At 46.3% G+C, this 14,247-nt stretch overlaps 1 protein-coding gene across 2 annotated transcripts in view; it reads right to left on the bottom strand.

Annotated features, from left to right (window-relative positions):
- Positions 1-13,742, bottom strand: part of SIN3A (SIN3 transcription regulator family member A) — a 39,000-nt gene extending 25,258 nt beyond the window's left edge. Inside the window, exons 1-3 of one of the 2 annotated variants that reach the window (XM_070763623.1) lie at positions 13,463-13,742; positions 2,625-2,849; positions 1,658-1,834 (exon numbers count right to left, since the gene is read on the bottom strand). In XM_070763623.1, coding sequence (XP_070619724.1) covers positions 1,658-1,834; positions 2,625-2,816 — 369 coding nt within the window. In that variant the 5' untranslated portion in view covers positions 2,817-2,849; positions 13,463-13,742. The remainder of the gene's footprint in view (positions 1-1,657; positions 1,835-2,624; positions 2,850-13,462) is intronic. The other variant, XM_070763624.1, reaches the window with a different exon arrangement.
- Between the last annotated feature and the right edge of the window lie 505 nt (positions 13,743-14,247).

A 14,247-nucleotide genomic window follows, 5' to 3' on the forward strand; every position in this document is an offset into this window, starting at 1 on the left:
GTGGCGGCCCCGGCCCTCTGGAATCAACTCCCCCCTGGAGATTAGAATGGCCCCCACCCTCCTTGTCTTTCGCAAGTTACTCAAGACCCACCTATATCGCCAGGCATGGGGGAATTAAGACATCTCCCCCAGGCTTTCTTATATTTTATGTTTGGTATGTATGTGTTTTATGGTTTTTAAATTGTTGGGGGTTTTTTAATGTAATTTTATTATTAGATTTGTTCCATTGTTATACTGTTTTTATTGTTGTTGTGAGCCGCCCCGAGTCTTCGGAGAGGGGCGGCATACAAATCTAATAAATTGAATTGAATTGAATTCAGAACTGACTTCGCTTCCAATGCTTTTACGCTTTTTGCATCTTTCAACATAACCCAGCAAAATGATCAAATGTTTTAAGTTGAATAGAACTTTGCACAAAGCTCCAAAGCTATTAGTAGGCACGAAGTAGCCATTAGCATCGTATCTTCACTGTTTATAAAAACACGGCTCATTTTTGGACCACGGGGGGAGGGACGTGTATAAGTGGGTGGGTGGGTGATTGATGAATATATGGGGATGGGGAGCACGGGTGAACAGCCCAACAAGAGTTTCTCTTTTTGGAGGAGATTAATTGGCTGGGAAATTTGGGTGGCAAAATTAGCTTTTTTTAAAATTGGAGGTAGTTTGTGTGTTTATGTTTATGTTTATTAGATTTGTATGCCGCCCCTCTCCGTAGACTCGGGGCGGCTCACAACACAATAAAAACAGTTCATAACAAATCTAATAATTTACAATTTAAGATATTTTAAAAAAAACCGTTATTAAGCAGACATACATACAAGCATACCATACATAAATTGTATAGGCCCAGGGGAGATATTTCAGTTCCCCCATGCCTGACGACAAAGGTGGGTTTTAAGGAAAGGCAAGGAGGGTAGGGGCAGTTCTAATCTCTGGGGGGGGGGGGGGGGGGCGGCCCTGGTTCCAGAGAGTCAGGGCCGCCACAGAGAAGGCTCTTCCCCTGGGGCCCACCAAGCGACATTGTTTAGTTGACGGGACCCGGAGAAGGCCCACTCTGTGGGACCTAATCGGTCGCTGGGATTCGTGCGGCAGGAGGTAGTAGAATTTGGGAATATATACCTGAAATTAAAAGTTTTATATTTTTGGAACTACGAGTTAAAATGAAAACATAGTGGTGGTGGTGGTGGTGGTGGTTGTTATTATGATTATTATTCTTTAGAAATTAAATTTACAGCAACAATCTGCTAACAGGATAGGACACCCTGGACAGTGATAGGAAGGTAGAGAGGAAATGAGAGGTGGAGGGAAAGAGAGAGGAGGGGGAGATGTTTGGGAGGAGTGAAAGGGAAGTAGGTAGAAGGAGGAAAGAAAGAGGAAGGGGGTGCAAGAAAAAATATAGCTAAGGGGGCAGACTGTTGTTGGTAAAAAATCTTTTGCAATATTAACAATGGATAAAAATGTATAATTATGAAATTGATGTCATTTGTGTAATATTGAAAGTGTACACATTTGTTCAGTTTGTATGTGAAAGGTGGAGAAAAATAAAAGAAATTGGGGAAAAAAACGTTTTTCTTTTGAGATTGTCAGCGAGTGCCTGGAAAGAAGTAAGTGGACGATCGAACGGATTAACTCTGGCCAGGCTCTGGACCAGACTCACCTTCAGCCTCTGGAACTGCTGCTGCCCCTGGACTGGTGGTGTCGGCGGAGTCGGGTGGGCATGGCTCTGGACCACTTGGCTCCCATGGGGCTGAACGGGGGTGGGGTGATGGTGCCCGCTGTGGACGGCAGCTAAAGTGGGGCCGTGGCTGTTGGAGCTCTGGGGAACGGTGGACACCTAGGGAAGGGTGGGGAGCAAGGAAAACCACAGGGGGGGGGGGGTTTAGTGTTAGTACTATGTACACATTTCGGCCGGCCAGGAAGGACGTCTTTGTGACGTCAAAGCTCCGCCCATGGAATTCCCTATTGGGATTCCCCACCTCCTTTCCAGCCTCCCGACCGGCCCGACAGCTCCGCGGCTCTTTTGAAAAGCTAACAGCCGGGCGGCAGGGCTTCTCAGCGTCCTCCTGAACCCGAACGCCGACCCCGAACTTTTGCCGAACCTCCGGGTTCGGCGTTTGGGAGAACGCCGAGAAGCCCCCTGGCTGTTTCAAGAGGCGACAGCCGGGCGGTGGCGGTTTTTTTTCCTTGTACGCATTAATTCATTTTACATTGTTTCCTATGGGAAACGATGTTTCGTCTTACGAACTTTTCGCCTTACGACCCTCGTCCGGGAACCAATTAGGTTCGTAAGACGAGGTATGACTGTACTTGAGATTCTTAACGTTTAATAGGCAAGTTGTTCTTTTTTTTCTAGCCAGCGGTCAAAGGGATCCCAGCAATTATTGAATGTGGATTCGTCACTATTTCTAATTTCCAAGGTTGATTTGGTCATTTCAGCCGCAGAAGTATCTTGAAGAACTGCACTCTAACCACTGCACTACCGACTGTTCCATTCTGATGAGCAGCAACAAGGACCCCCCCAAAGCGAGCTCTCCCCCTGCCCCCTTTCTGCCACGGGGCAGCTCCTTCTCCTGCCCTGGAGCCTTTCCGGCGCTTGCGCGAAGAGGATGGGCAGCGTCTCTTACCTGGTAGCTGGGAGTGACCGAGTACTGGATCCCGGTAGCGGACTGCATGGTCTCCGAAACCGATTCATAGACAGGGGGCGCTGGAGCGAGCACGCGGTGCTGGTGCTGGAAGGGCTCGGCGCTGCTGGCGATGCGCCTCTGCTGGGTGGACGCGTAGACGGGGGAGTCCTGTTCCTCCACTCGCCGCTTCATCTTGAATTCATGCTCAGGGAAGCCCCACGAAACCTGCGGGAGAAGACGGGGAGGGTGAAAGGGAGCATGGCCTGGACTCACGGCCACTTTCCGCGGCGGAAGGGAGACTCCTTTTAGGCCAGTGTGGTTTGTTTGTTTATTCATTCATTCATTCATTCATTCATTCAATTTTTATGCCGCCCTTCTCCTTGGACTCAGGGCAGCTTACAACACGTTAGCAATAGCACTTTTTTTAAAAAACAAAGCCAGCCTATTGCCCCCACAATCCGGGTCCCCATTTTTCCCACCTCGGAAGGATGGAAGGCTGAGTCAACCTTGAGCCGGTGATGAGATTTGAACCGCTGACCTTCAGATCTACAAGTCAGCTTCAGTGGCCTGCAGTACAGCACTCTACCTGCTGCGCTACCCCGGCTCACCCCGGTTTGGAAGCGAATTGCTGCGGCTGTCAAAATTTATTTATTTATTTATTTATTTATTCATTCATTCATTCATTCATTCATTCATTCATTCATTCATTCATTCATTCATTCATTGGATTTGTATGCCACCCCTCTCCGAAGACTCGGGGCGGCTAACAGCAATAACAAGACAGCATACAATAATAATCCAATACTAAAAACAGTTAAAAACCCATTATTATAAAAACCAAACATACATACAGACATACCATGCATAAAATTGTAAAGGCCTAGGGGGAAAGAGGATCTCAGTTCCCCCATGCCTGGCGGCAGAGGTGGGTTTTAAGTAGCTTACAAAAGGCAAGGAGGGTGGGGGCAATTCTAATCTCTGTGGGGAGTTGGTTCCAGAGGGACGGGGCCGCCACAGAGAAGGCTCTTCCCCTGGGTCCCGCCAAGCGGCATTGTTTGGTGGTTAAGTGAGTTCCCACATTTGCCTCTGCTTGTCACATGACCCCGGGAGAATGCAACGGTCATAAACGCGACTCAGTTGCCAAGCGTTTAAATTGGGACTGTTAAATGGTCACTAAATGTGAAAAATGGTCTAAAGTCACTTTTTTTCAGTGCTATTATGACTTCGGTCACTAAAGGAAAGGCTGACTCTGTGGTTCTCAATCTTTCTAATGCCGCGACCCCTTAATACAGTTTCTCATGCTGTGGTGACCCCCAACCATAAGTCTAGCGCCAATTCCCCCAACAGAGCTTTAAGCTGATGGACTGGCCAGAGGAACACGCTCACTGTAAATGCCTGATTGGTCGGATTGTAAAAATATGTTTCCAAGGCGCCAGAATAGAAGCTTTAGTTCCTAACACATCCACCACCACCCCCGAAACATAAATGATCTAAGTGAGGGGTGCCCATCCATGGCCACTTTTGAAATTGTATACTACACGAGTCAAAAAGAGGGCTGTGAAAATATTGACTGACCCCTCGCATCCTGGATATAAACTGTTTCAACTCCTACCCTCAAAACGTCACTACTAAGCACTGCACATCAAGACAACTAGACACAAGGACAGTATGTATGATTGCTTCTTTAAATTGGGGTTTTTTAAATTACTTTTAATATTAGATTTGTTTATATTGTCTTTTTACTGTTGTTAGCTGCCCCAAGTCTGCGGAGAGGGGCGGCATACAAATCTAATAAATAAATAAATAAATAAATAAATAAATAAATAAATAGATAGATAGTTTTTCCCCGAACGCCATCACTCTGCTAAACAAATAATGCCCTCAATGCTGTCAAACTATTTACTAAGTCTGCACTACTATGACTACTATTTTTTCCCATCATCCCTATCACCCATCTCCTCCCACTTATGACTGTAACTTGTTGCTTGTATCCTTAAGATTTTTATTAATATTGTTTCCTCATTGCTTATTTCACCCCTGTGACAATCATTAAGTTTGTGCCTCATGATTCCTGACAAATGCATCTTCTTCTTTTATGTACACTGAGAGCATCTGCACCGAAGACAAATTCCTTTGTGTGTCCAATCACACATGGCCAATAAAGAATTCTATTCTATTCTAAAAAAAATCCGTTGACTTCAACTCCCAGAATGGCATGTATTTTGAAAGACACCCTGACTGTGATCTGCAGCCGCTAAGAGGGTAAACAGAAGTAATTTTGAGCAATGCATGATCTTCGCTTGGTGTGTTAATTCTGAAACGTGTCTGGAGAGAGAGGGTGTGTGTGCGTGTGTGTTAATTGCATCTGGAGCGTTTATTGTGAGCTTTGCTGGCACTGCAGTTCCAATGAATGAGTCACTTGGAATCAAAGCATAGTAAATATCCTCCCGTGCCCTCCCCAATGAAACACACACCTTACACACGGCTTCGAAGCAGCTGCTATTGGGCTGCCCACAGGAGGAGGCAAAGGGAGCACGGCCGGAGCAGATACTGAAGAATTAGGAACTCTTCTCCCTTTCAAAACGATGGCCCCCACCCTCCAAAAAAAAGGGGGAGAAGTGCCTTTGGAAACCAGCCCTCGGGCCCACCTTAAACTAGCTTGTCCGAATACAAATGTATTAAATGAGAAAGGCTCTCCCCCCCCCCCAATCTTCATCCTTCACACCCTCAAATCACATTTGTGCCTGCCAATGCCAACCTTTGATTATTATCAGTTTTTATTTATAGATCGGAAAGGATAATTTGGTCAAATGGACATTATTTCCACCCGTGCTTAGTTGTTTTAGTATTGGATTTACATGCTGTTTTTTGTTACTGTTGTTAGCCACCCCGAGTCTATGGAGAGGGGCGGCATACAAATCCAATAAATAGATAGATAGATAGATAGATAGATAGATAGATAGATAGATAGATAGATAGATAGATAGATAGATTAGATTGATGGATCGATGGATGGATAGATAGATAGATAGATAGATTAGACCAATGGATCAATTGATAGAGATAGAGATAGATATATAGTTAGAGATAGATAGATAGATAGATAGATAGATAGATAGATAGATAGATAGATTGAGATAGATAGATAGATAGGTAGACAGAAAGATAGATAGATAGATAGATTAGATTAGATCAATGGATCAATTGATAGATAGAGATAGAGAGATAGATATATAGTTAGAGATAGATAGATAGATAGATAGATAGATAGATAGATAGATAGATAGATTGAGATAGATAGATAAGTAGACAGAAAGATAGATAGATAGATAGATAGATAGATAGATAGATAGATAGATAGATAGATAGATAAAAAAATAAAATCCCCATGTCTGCAGATCTGTGTTGAATGAGACAGCCAAGTCAACAGACTTGTTTTATATGAATTACCAGCCGGGTCCAAAACTGGCGGAAGGGCTTAAGCATAAAACTGATCAGGAAAGACTCCATGAAACTCAATTTGTATAGGACAGACGGGAAAGAGGGGCCATGATCGAAACATTTAAATATGTGAAAGGGGTAAATAAGGTTCAGGAAGGACGTGTTTTTAATAGGAACAGTGAACACAAGAACAAGGGGGCAAAATCTGAGGTGAGTTGGGGGAAAGATCAGAAGCAACGTGAGAAAATATTAGTAGTAGATCCTTGGAACAAACTTCCAGCAGACGTGGTTGGTCAATCCACAGGAACTGAATTTAAACATGCCTGGGATAAACATATGTCCATCCTAAGATAAAATACAGGAAATAGTATAAGGGCAGACTAGATGGACCAGGGGGTCTTTTTCTGCTGTCCATCTTCTATGGCTCTATGTTAAGTGTGAGGGAGGCTGCCTATCTCCCCTCTTCAGCGCCTAGAAGAAAAAGCTTTTAAGGAATGGAGATGTTAATTCCTTCTGCACGGACTGTGCATTTTGGTCTTTGTGCCTGCAATGAAGATGAATAATACAAATGTTCCGGCATTTCATTGCGGTAATCGAACATGGTTAATGAGCCACTGAGTACTGTACATGGAAATTAATCTGTGAAAATATACCTGAATAATGTACTTCACGTCAGAAGATGAACCTTCATTCACCCTGCTAAAGGGGAAACTGAAGATGCTGACAAGACCAGAAAGACCCTTGCCACATCTGCACCCCAAACATTGACGCTGTATTTATCGGAATAGTAAATGTACACAAAGGTGGGCCATAAAATGACAGGTGGGGGAAGAGTCTTGCACAGGGTTTGAAAGGAAAGGAACTTTCCACCACTTGGGAAATCTAAACATTAAGGACAGAGGGAAGCATGGGACCAAAAGAAAAAGTACCACCTGTTCTGTTTTCAGTACAATTTTCAAGACAAACCTGGATAGATAAGCAATGAATAATCCACAATTACAGTAGTCCTTGCAATGTGTATTTTGCATAGATCTTTCAGCCTTTGGGGCCTGTTGTGGTTAGCTCTGGCCCAGCTCCTGCCCCAAGGACTGTGGATGTGGGGGAGACATCCACATGCTGCAGGCCTGTTTTGCCCCCCCGTGGAATCTGCTGATGAAGGCTCCTCTGACCAAGAAGACATGAGTGACAGGGAGGAGGAGAGTGTGGCAGACAGCTCAGAAGGAGATCAATTCTCTAGCTCCTCCTTGGATTCAGAACAAGAGTTAATGATACAGCCACGCATGCGGAGAGCGATGCATAGGCAGCAACAACTGAGAGATTATTATCAAAGGAAATGAGGCCACCTGTGGTTGGGTGGGGCTGTGGTCATTAGTGAGGCTGCTATAAAGAGCAGCCTGTTGGTTTGGCCATTGTGGAGGATTATCTGATCGTTGTGTTTTGTGACTGCTTTGCTGCGTTTGACCTTTTGTGTGCTGATTTTGCCCCGCTTTGAAACTAAACCAGAGCAAAGTGTGTTTCACTTTGTGAAAGAAGAAGGACTGTGAATTGCCTCACAGCTGCAAGCTAAGTATCACAGGACTGATAAGGCATTTGTACAAATTATCAGTTTGTTTGGAGACGAGTGTTCTTTGCTATACCAAAAGAGGGCTTAGTTTAAGTGAATTTTCATTATAAAGAACAATGTTTTGAATTTTCAAACGTGTGTTTGTCTGAAATTTGTACCTGTGAATTTTTGGGAGGAGTCTACCAGAGAGCCCGACAGAACAGGGCCATGACAGAAGGAAAGTGGACGGGACTTTATTAATTACAATTTGATATTACTACCTGGGAAGAAAATTGTGGAAATGAACAGGAAAAAAAGAAAGGCTAAGAGGGATGGGTGTATTTTTTGTTCAGACTTCATTGTTTGAGCTTTCCATCACTGGATTAAATCTAAGCAACAATTAAGACAGGGAGACTATTCAGAAAACCTGGCTGTCCATACCAGCTCTGACATCGCTCATATTTAAAAAATTTACATGTTCTGGAACAACTTTAAGGGACAATCTGGGATGAAGCCTGAGAGATTCTGGGAGCTGAAGTCCATACAACATAAAATTGTCAAGCATGGGGGGTGGGAAACATTATACATATTGAACACCTGTATATAATTGCGTTGGATCAATATATCTATTGATCCAACACATTTGGGGTGCCACAAGTTGGGAAAATGTTGGATTATGATGTCAATCCCTAACATACACATTGTTAATAAAGGCATGAATTAAATTTATTATTGATGCATTAGACTGGTTGGAAAGCTCACTGAAGCTGTAGTGGATCTGATACCTGATAGAATTACATTTTATGATGTACTGGAAGGCGCAAAATATAATCCAGTAAAAATTGGAGATTCGGATGTGTGTAACTTTTTCCCAGGACTCTTCACCTGTAATCCTAAATAGACTTGCCAGGAAGTGTGTTATACAAGAGACATTTTTGACGTTTTGAGTTCGAAAATGAATAGCCTTTTGAATAAAAAATGTAAACTGTGGGTAGCATCCCATCGGTACGCCTCTAAATCAATAGACTTGCATCTAAGTATTTTACACGAAACAAAAACATCGCTCATGTCTGATTTAGTGTGTTATACAAACATTGCTATTGTGGTTTCAAAAACTTAGTTTGCGTTTTTAATTCAAGATCTGCGTGTGTGTGTGTGTGTAAAACACCAGTCTAAAGATGAGTGTGATCTCATCAAAACGTCGCAAAGACATTCCCGATCTTACACAAGAAAAGACCCGAACACACCAAAACTGACATACCTATACCCGTGAAAATCTACAAAAACAATTCTATATCTATTACTTAAACCAATGGTTTAATATATTTATGTGAACCCAACTGTTCGTCAGATGATCAAAGCCATTTTTGCTTGGTTTCCAAGCAGCAAAATAAATAAATAAAAATGAAAAATAAAAATAAACAAAATGAAACTTTAGCCCCAATGAACTATTAATACTACTGCGTTTTCGGTAGTTAGCATCACGACAGGAAATCAAATATAGAGGAATCTTAACGACGTTACAAAGGACTTTGCAAACAGATCCTGCATGTTTAACCAGCAATGCGGAATAAAATCATGAAGAAATCTCAGATTTCTCAAATATATAAAAACTAGCTCAGGGTTTGTTTGTTTTTTTACGAAAAACCCACAATCTTGTTATTGAGTGAAATATTAGGTGTCCAGTCATCCACGCTAAGCTAGCTATCTATTTCTGACCCGGGGATTAATTAAGCTTTGCATTCCTAAAATAGGAAATAAACAAGAGGAAAAAAAGGCTGGCCGGCCGGCCCTCCAAATTTCATGCCGCTAAACAACGGTGATATTTAAACAGCCTCTCACAAAGGCTGTGCATTGAATCATTCCATTTAAAGCACACTCAAGAGGAGACTTAACAGGAGTAAATCCCATTTTAGCACACCCTGGTGCCTGGCCGAGGGCTGCCTGTTGGTGGGGAGATGTAGAGCATCTGAGGACAGAGGCGAAAGGGACGGAAATGAGATTCAGAGCAAGTGGCCGGAACGGCAAAGAGCCGATATGCAAAAGGCCACCAAGGTCTCACAAGGGTGTCCCCGAGACGCTCGGCTAAGACCGAGTGACCGCACAGCCAAAACATCCTCAAGGATTTCTCCAGGGGACTCAGGGATGCGGCATTTATCGCCAACAGATGCTTGCAATTTGGAGCACGGCTTTAGAAGTGACCGTTCCCCCTCCTCCTCCTCCACCCCCTCCTCTCCTCTCTCTGTCACCTCATGCCCCCCCCCTCCCCAGCATTGCATAAGTGAGCGGTGGAGCAGCATATAAAAAGGCAGCTACCAAAGTAAAAAATAAAATAAAAATGGAATCACGCAAAGGAAGAATGTTGGGAGATCGCGAGAGAGGATCTAAAGGTTGGATGACCATCTATTAAGTATACAGTGCAGTGATGGCGAACCTATGGTGGCACACGGACATATCTGCTGGCACATGAGCCGTTGTCCTAGCTTAGCTCCATGGTGCATGTGTGTGCCGCCCAGCTGATTTTTGGCTCACACAGAGGCTCTGGGAGGGCGTTTTTGGCTTCTAGCAGCCTCTGGGAGGATGGGAGAGGGCATTTTTATCCTCCAGGGAGGCCTTTGAGCCTGGGGAGGGCGAAACATGAGCCCACGGAGGCTACCAGGAGTTGGGGGACAGGCGATTTCCGGCCTCCGGTGGGTGGGGGAAACTGTTTTCACCCTCCCCAGGAATTGAATTATGGGTGTGGGCACTTGGGCATATGCGATAGTGCACACCCACGCTCTTTCGGCACTGAAGGAAAAAAGGGTTCACCATCACTGGTATAGCGGAAGTAGATTCCCGCACTGTTAAGTAGGTGGGATCAGACTGTAGGTCCAGCTGCAAGTTGGCAACTTTTGAGATGTATGGACTTCAACTCCCAGAATTCCCCAGCCAACTATGGGAGAATTCTGGGAGTTGAAGTCCTCAAGTTGCCAAGGTTGAAAAACACTGATCTGAAAATTATCGTATGGATTATAGGAGGTCTGAATGGAATAATAATAATAATAATAATAATTATTATTATTTATTAGATTTGTATGCCGCCCCTCTCCGAAGACTCCCACATCTTGAAGATGGTGGCCGGGGCATTCTGGCAAATGAAGTCTACATATACCACAAACTTTAAGAAACCACCAGACTGAAAGATCGCAAAGATCCCTGATTTTTTTTCTTGAGAAAAAAAAGGGTCAATGAAAAATTTCTTTGCTGCTGCAACCAGTGTTCCCTCTAATTTTTTTTGGGGGGGGGCGGAAAAGTATAGTGTCTGAGCGGCAGCCCCTTCGGGACTGGGCGGCACAGAAATAATAAATAAATAAACAAACAAACAAAAAACCCACCCTGTTTTGCCTGAGAGAATTTCAAAATAAAATACTGTACTGTGTGTCTATAACAGTGAGCTCATAATAGAGCAACTCTATCAATATCGAAATGCCACTTAAATAGTTGAGCTAGTTTCAAACTAGATTTTGATTTTCTTTCCTCTTCCTTACTCCCTTTCTTTTTCTTTCTCTTTTCCTTCCTCTCTTTTTTTTATCTCTTTCTCTCTCTTCCTCTCTCTCTCCTTCCCTCTCACTCTTTCCCTCTCGGCTTCTGGGCAGGTTTGGAAAACTCTGAGTTGATGATGATTTTTAAGTGAGCGATTGCTCACTGCTCAGCTTAGAGGGAACTATGGCTGCAACAATTAAGGAAGTCCCCACCCCTTGCTTAGAAGCTCCATCATTCAGTAGGGCTTGGCAGCTCTCAATCAGCTGTGTTTGTGTTCAAAAGGACAGGAAGGGACTAGTAGGGGGTGATGGGAGAAAGGAAGCCCTGAGATGGGACCCGCATAACCTCCTCCCCCCTCCCCTGCCCCATTGCAAGGGGGAAGACTCAGGCCCATCACCCTTCCTCCCACTGTGGCTCTCTTATTTACTGATTTAGCCAATAAATCAGTAGGTCACCGATATACAGTTTAAATAAAGGTTCAGCAATTATATACGTTTATCACACTTGCAGTATCCCAGACCCACAGGGTTCCCCTTTTGTGACCATTCTGTCTGGTAATAAGCAGAGTCAAGGGAGAATCCAGATTCACTTAAATCCTCGGAGAGGGGCGGCATACAAATGTAATAAATTATTATTATAATTATTACTAACTTAACAACTGCAGTGATTCACATAATAACAGTGTCAAGAAAGATTGTAAGATGGGACAAAACCCACTTAGCAAGTGTCTTGCTTAGCAGTGGAAATATGGGGTCAACTCTGGCTGTAACTTTGGGATTACCTCTCTCGCTCTGTGTGTAGATAAGAGAAATAGAGGGAGAGAAGGCGGAGGAGACAGATAGAGATGATGAAGACAGATGGATGATAATGATAGAAAGTATAGAAGAGAACGAGAGTGAGAGAGAGGAAGGGGGGGCAGGAGAGAGAAATGAAAGATAGAAATATAGAGAGACAGATTAGAAAGAGAGAGAGTGGAAGGGAGGAAGGGGAGAGAAATTGTAGTTGAGAAAGAGAGAGAGAGAAGAAGGGAGAGAAGTGACAGAAAGACGATAGATAGATGAGAGGGTGGGAGGGAGGGGGAGAGAAATGATAGATGAGAAAGAGAGAAATGATAGAAATGATAGGTGGATGGATAGATAGATGAGAGAGAGAGTGGGAGGGAGAGAAATAAAAATGAAATATAGATAGAAAATTGATAGATATATAGATAGGTAAGTAGATATGTATGGAGAGATAGATGAGGGTGAGAGAAATGAGAAGATAGAAAGATGATAGATAGAAAGATGGAGCGATAGATGAGTGAGTGGGAGGGAGAAATGAAAGATAATTGATATATAGATAGGTAGGTAGATAGATATGGAGAGATAGATAGATGAGAGAGAGAAAGGGAGAAATGAAAGATTGAAAGATGATAGACATGGAGAGATAGATGAGAGAGAGAGAAATGATAGACAGACAGATGATGGATGGATAGATTGACAGACAGAGAGACAGCTTTATAAAATATATGTGGACAATCTTATATAGGAGATCCTAAAATGGATTAAAATACAACCACAATAAAAGCACCCTGATGGGGAGCCAGAGAACGGCCATGGGAGAGAGAGAGGCTCCACGCCGAGATCTAAGGCAGTGTTTCCCCACCTTGGCATCTTGAAGAGACCTGGACTTCAACTCCCAGAATTCCTCAGCCAGCGAATACCAAGGTTGGGAAACACTGATCTAAGGGAACCAGCCAGATGTGATGGAGTGGCGCCCCCCCCATTACCCTCAAAGCCGGAGAAAAGAGGCAAGGGAAGCCCCCCCCCCCCCCACCAGATCCGCCGCCCCGCCCCAAAAGCCACGGAGGAGGGGGGAGGAGCCGTTGCAGCCTCCCAGCCCCACCTGCCCGCGGCTGGGGGATGATAGGCCCGGGAATTCCACCCGTCCGCCCTCCCGGCGCGGGAGCAGAGAACAGGCCCGCCCCGCTCCTCCGCGTCGAGAGGCATGACGGGAGGGGGCGGAGCCTCGCGGCGGCCTTAGGGGGGTGGAGCCTGCGGGGAGAGCGGGGGCGGCGCGGCTAACCCGCCGCGGCCCGTTCGAGGAAGCCGAAGGGGCGGAGCCGAGGAGCAGCCGGAGCCGTTGATTGGCCGAGCGCCGGCGGGCAGCCCCGCCCTCCCCACTGCACGCTCGAGAGCGCGCGCGCCACACGCCTCCAGGCCCCGCCCTCGCGGCCTCCCTCGCTCCCCGCGCGCGCGCCCCCCCTCCTCCTCCCGCAGACTCGGGCTCTCGTCACGCCGCGCGCGCTGCCCCTCCCTCCCGGAGCGCCCTCGCTCGCCTCGCCTCCCCTCACCTGTGTGCCGCTGCCGCCGCCAGTGACCACTGCTTCCCCTCAAGAACCGGCGCGGCGAATCCTGGTCGGCGTCTCCCGTCTCTCTCCTCACCGCGCTGAGGAAAAAGCAGAAGGCCGGGCCGGGCCTGACTCAGGAATGGAGGTCAAGCAGGCCTCGGGCTCCCGTGAGGGGTCCGTCCGAATGGGAAGGGCCCCCGCGGCCACAGACCAACCGTCTCAGGACGGTCGCTGCCGAGCGCTGGCCGCTTCTCTGTTCCCTGAGAAATCCCGCCCCTCCCCTGCTCCTGGGAGGCTTCCCGCGCGACTACAGGACGGTCGCGCTGCCGCTCCGACGCCTCGGCCAATCCCCGCGCAGCGCAGCCTCCCTTCCGCCGCCCCGATTGGCTGCCAGCTCCCAGGAAGGGGATGCCAAAGGCGGGTTGGGAGAGGGGAGGGGGGACTGTAGGAAAAGGGGTGGGGAGAAGCTGAGAAAATGTCCGTATGGGACACGGGGGATCCGCCCCGCGCGACGCCGATTGGCTGGAACTCTACAGCCGAAGCTTCCTTTTGGACGAAAGGTGCCGCCAGTCAAAACCGGAGGGTGGGATTTACAAGAGAGCGGGCGAGGAAAAGAGGCGGCTCCGCCCTCGACGCTCTCGGCCTGACTCCGCCCCCTCTGGCTGGCGGGAGGCCCCGCCCCTTCTCCGGGGAGCCCTATTGTGGAATGTTTACATCCGCGCTACTGCTGCCTTTGCGAACCCGCGCAGCGTGGCTGGCGTGCAAGCGCAGCCCCGTGCAACCACGCC

Source organism: Erythrolamprus reginae, chromosome 10 (genome assembly GCF_031021105.1).
Source record: "Erythrolamprus reginae isolate rEryReg1 chromosome 10, rEryReg1.hap1, whole genome shotgun sequence".
Lineage (NCBI taxonomy): Eukaryota > Metazoa > Chordata > Lepidosauria > Squamata > Dipsadidae > Erythrolamprus > Erythrolamprus reginae.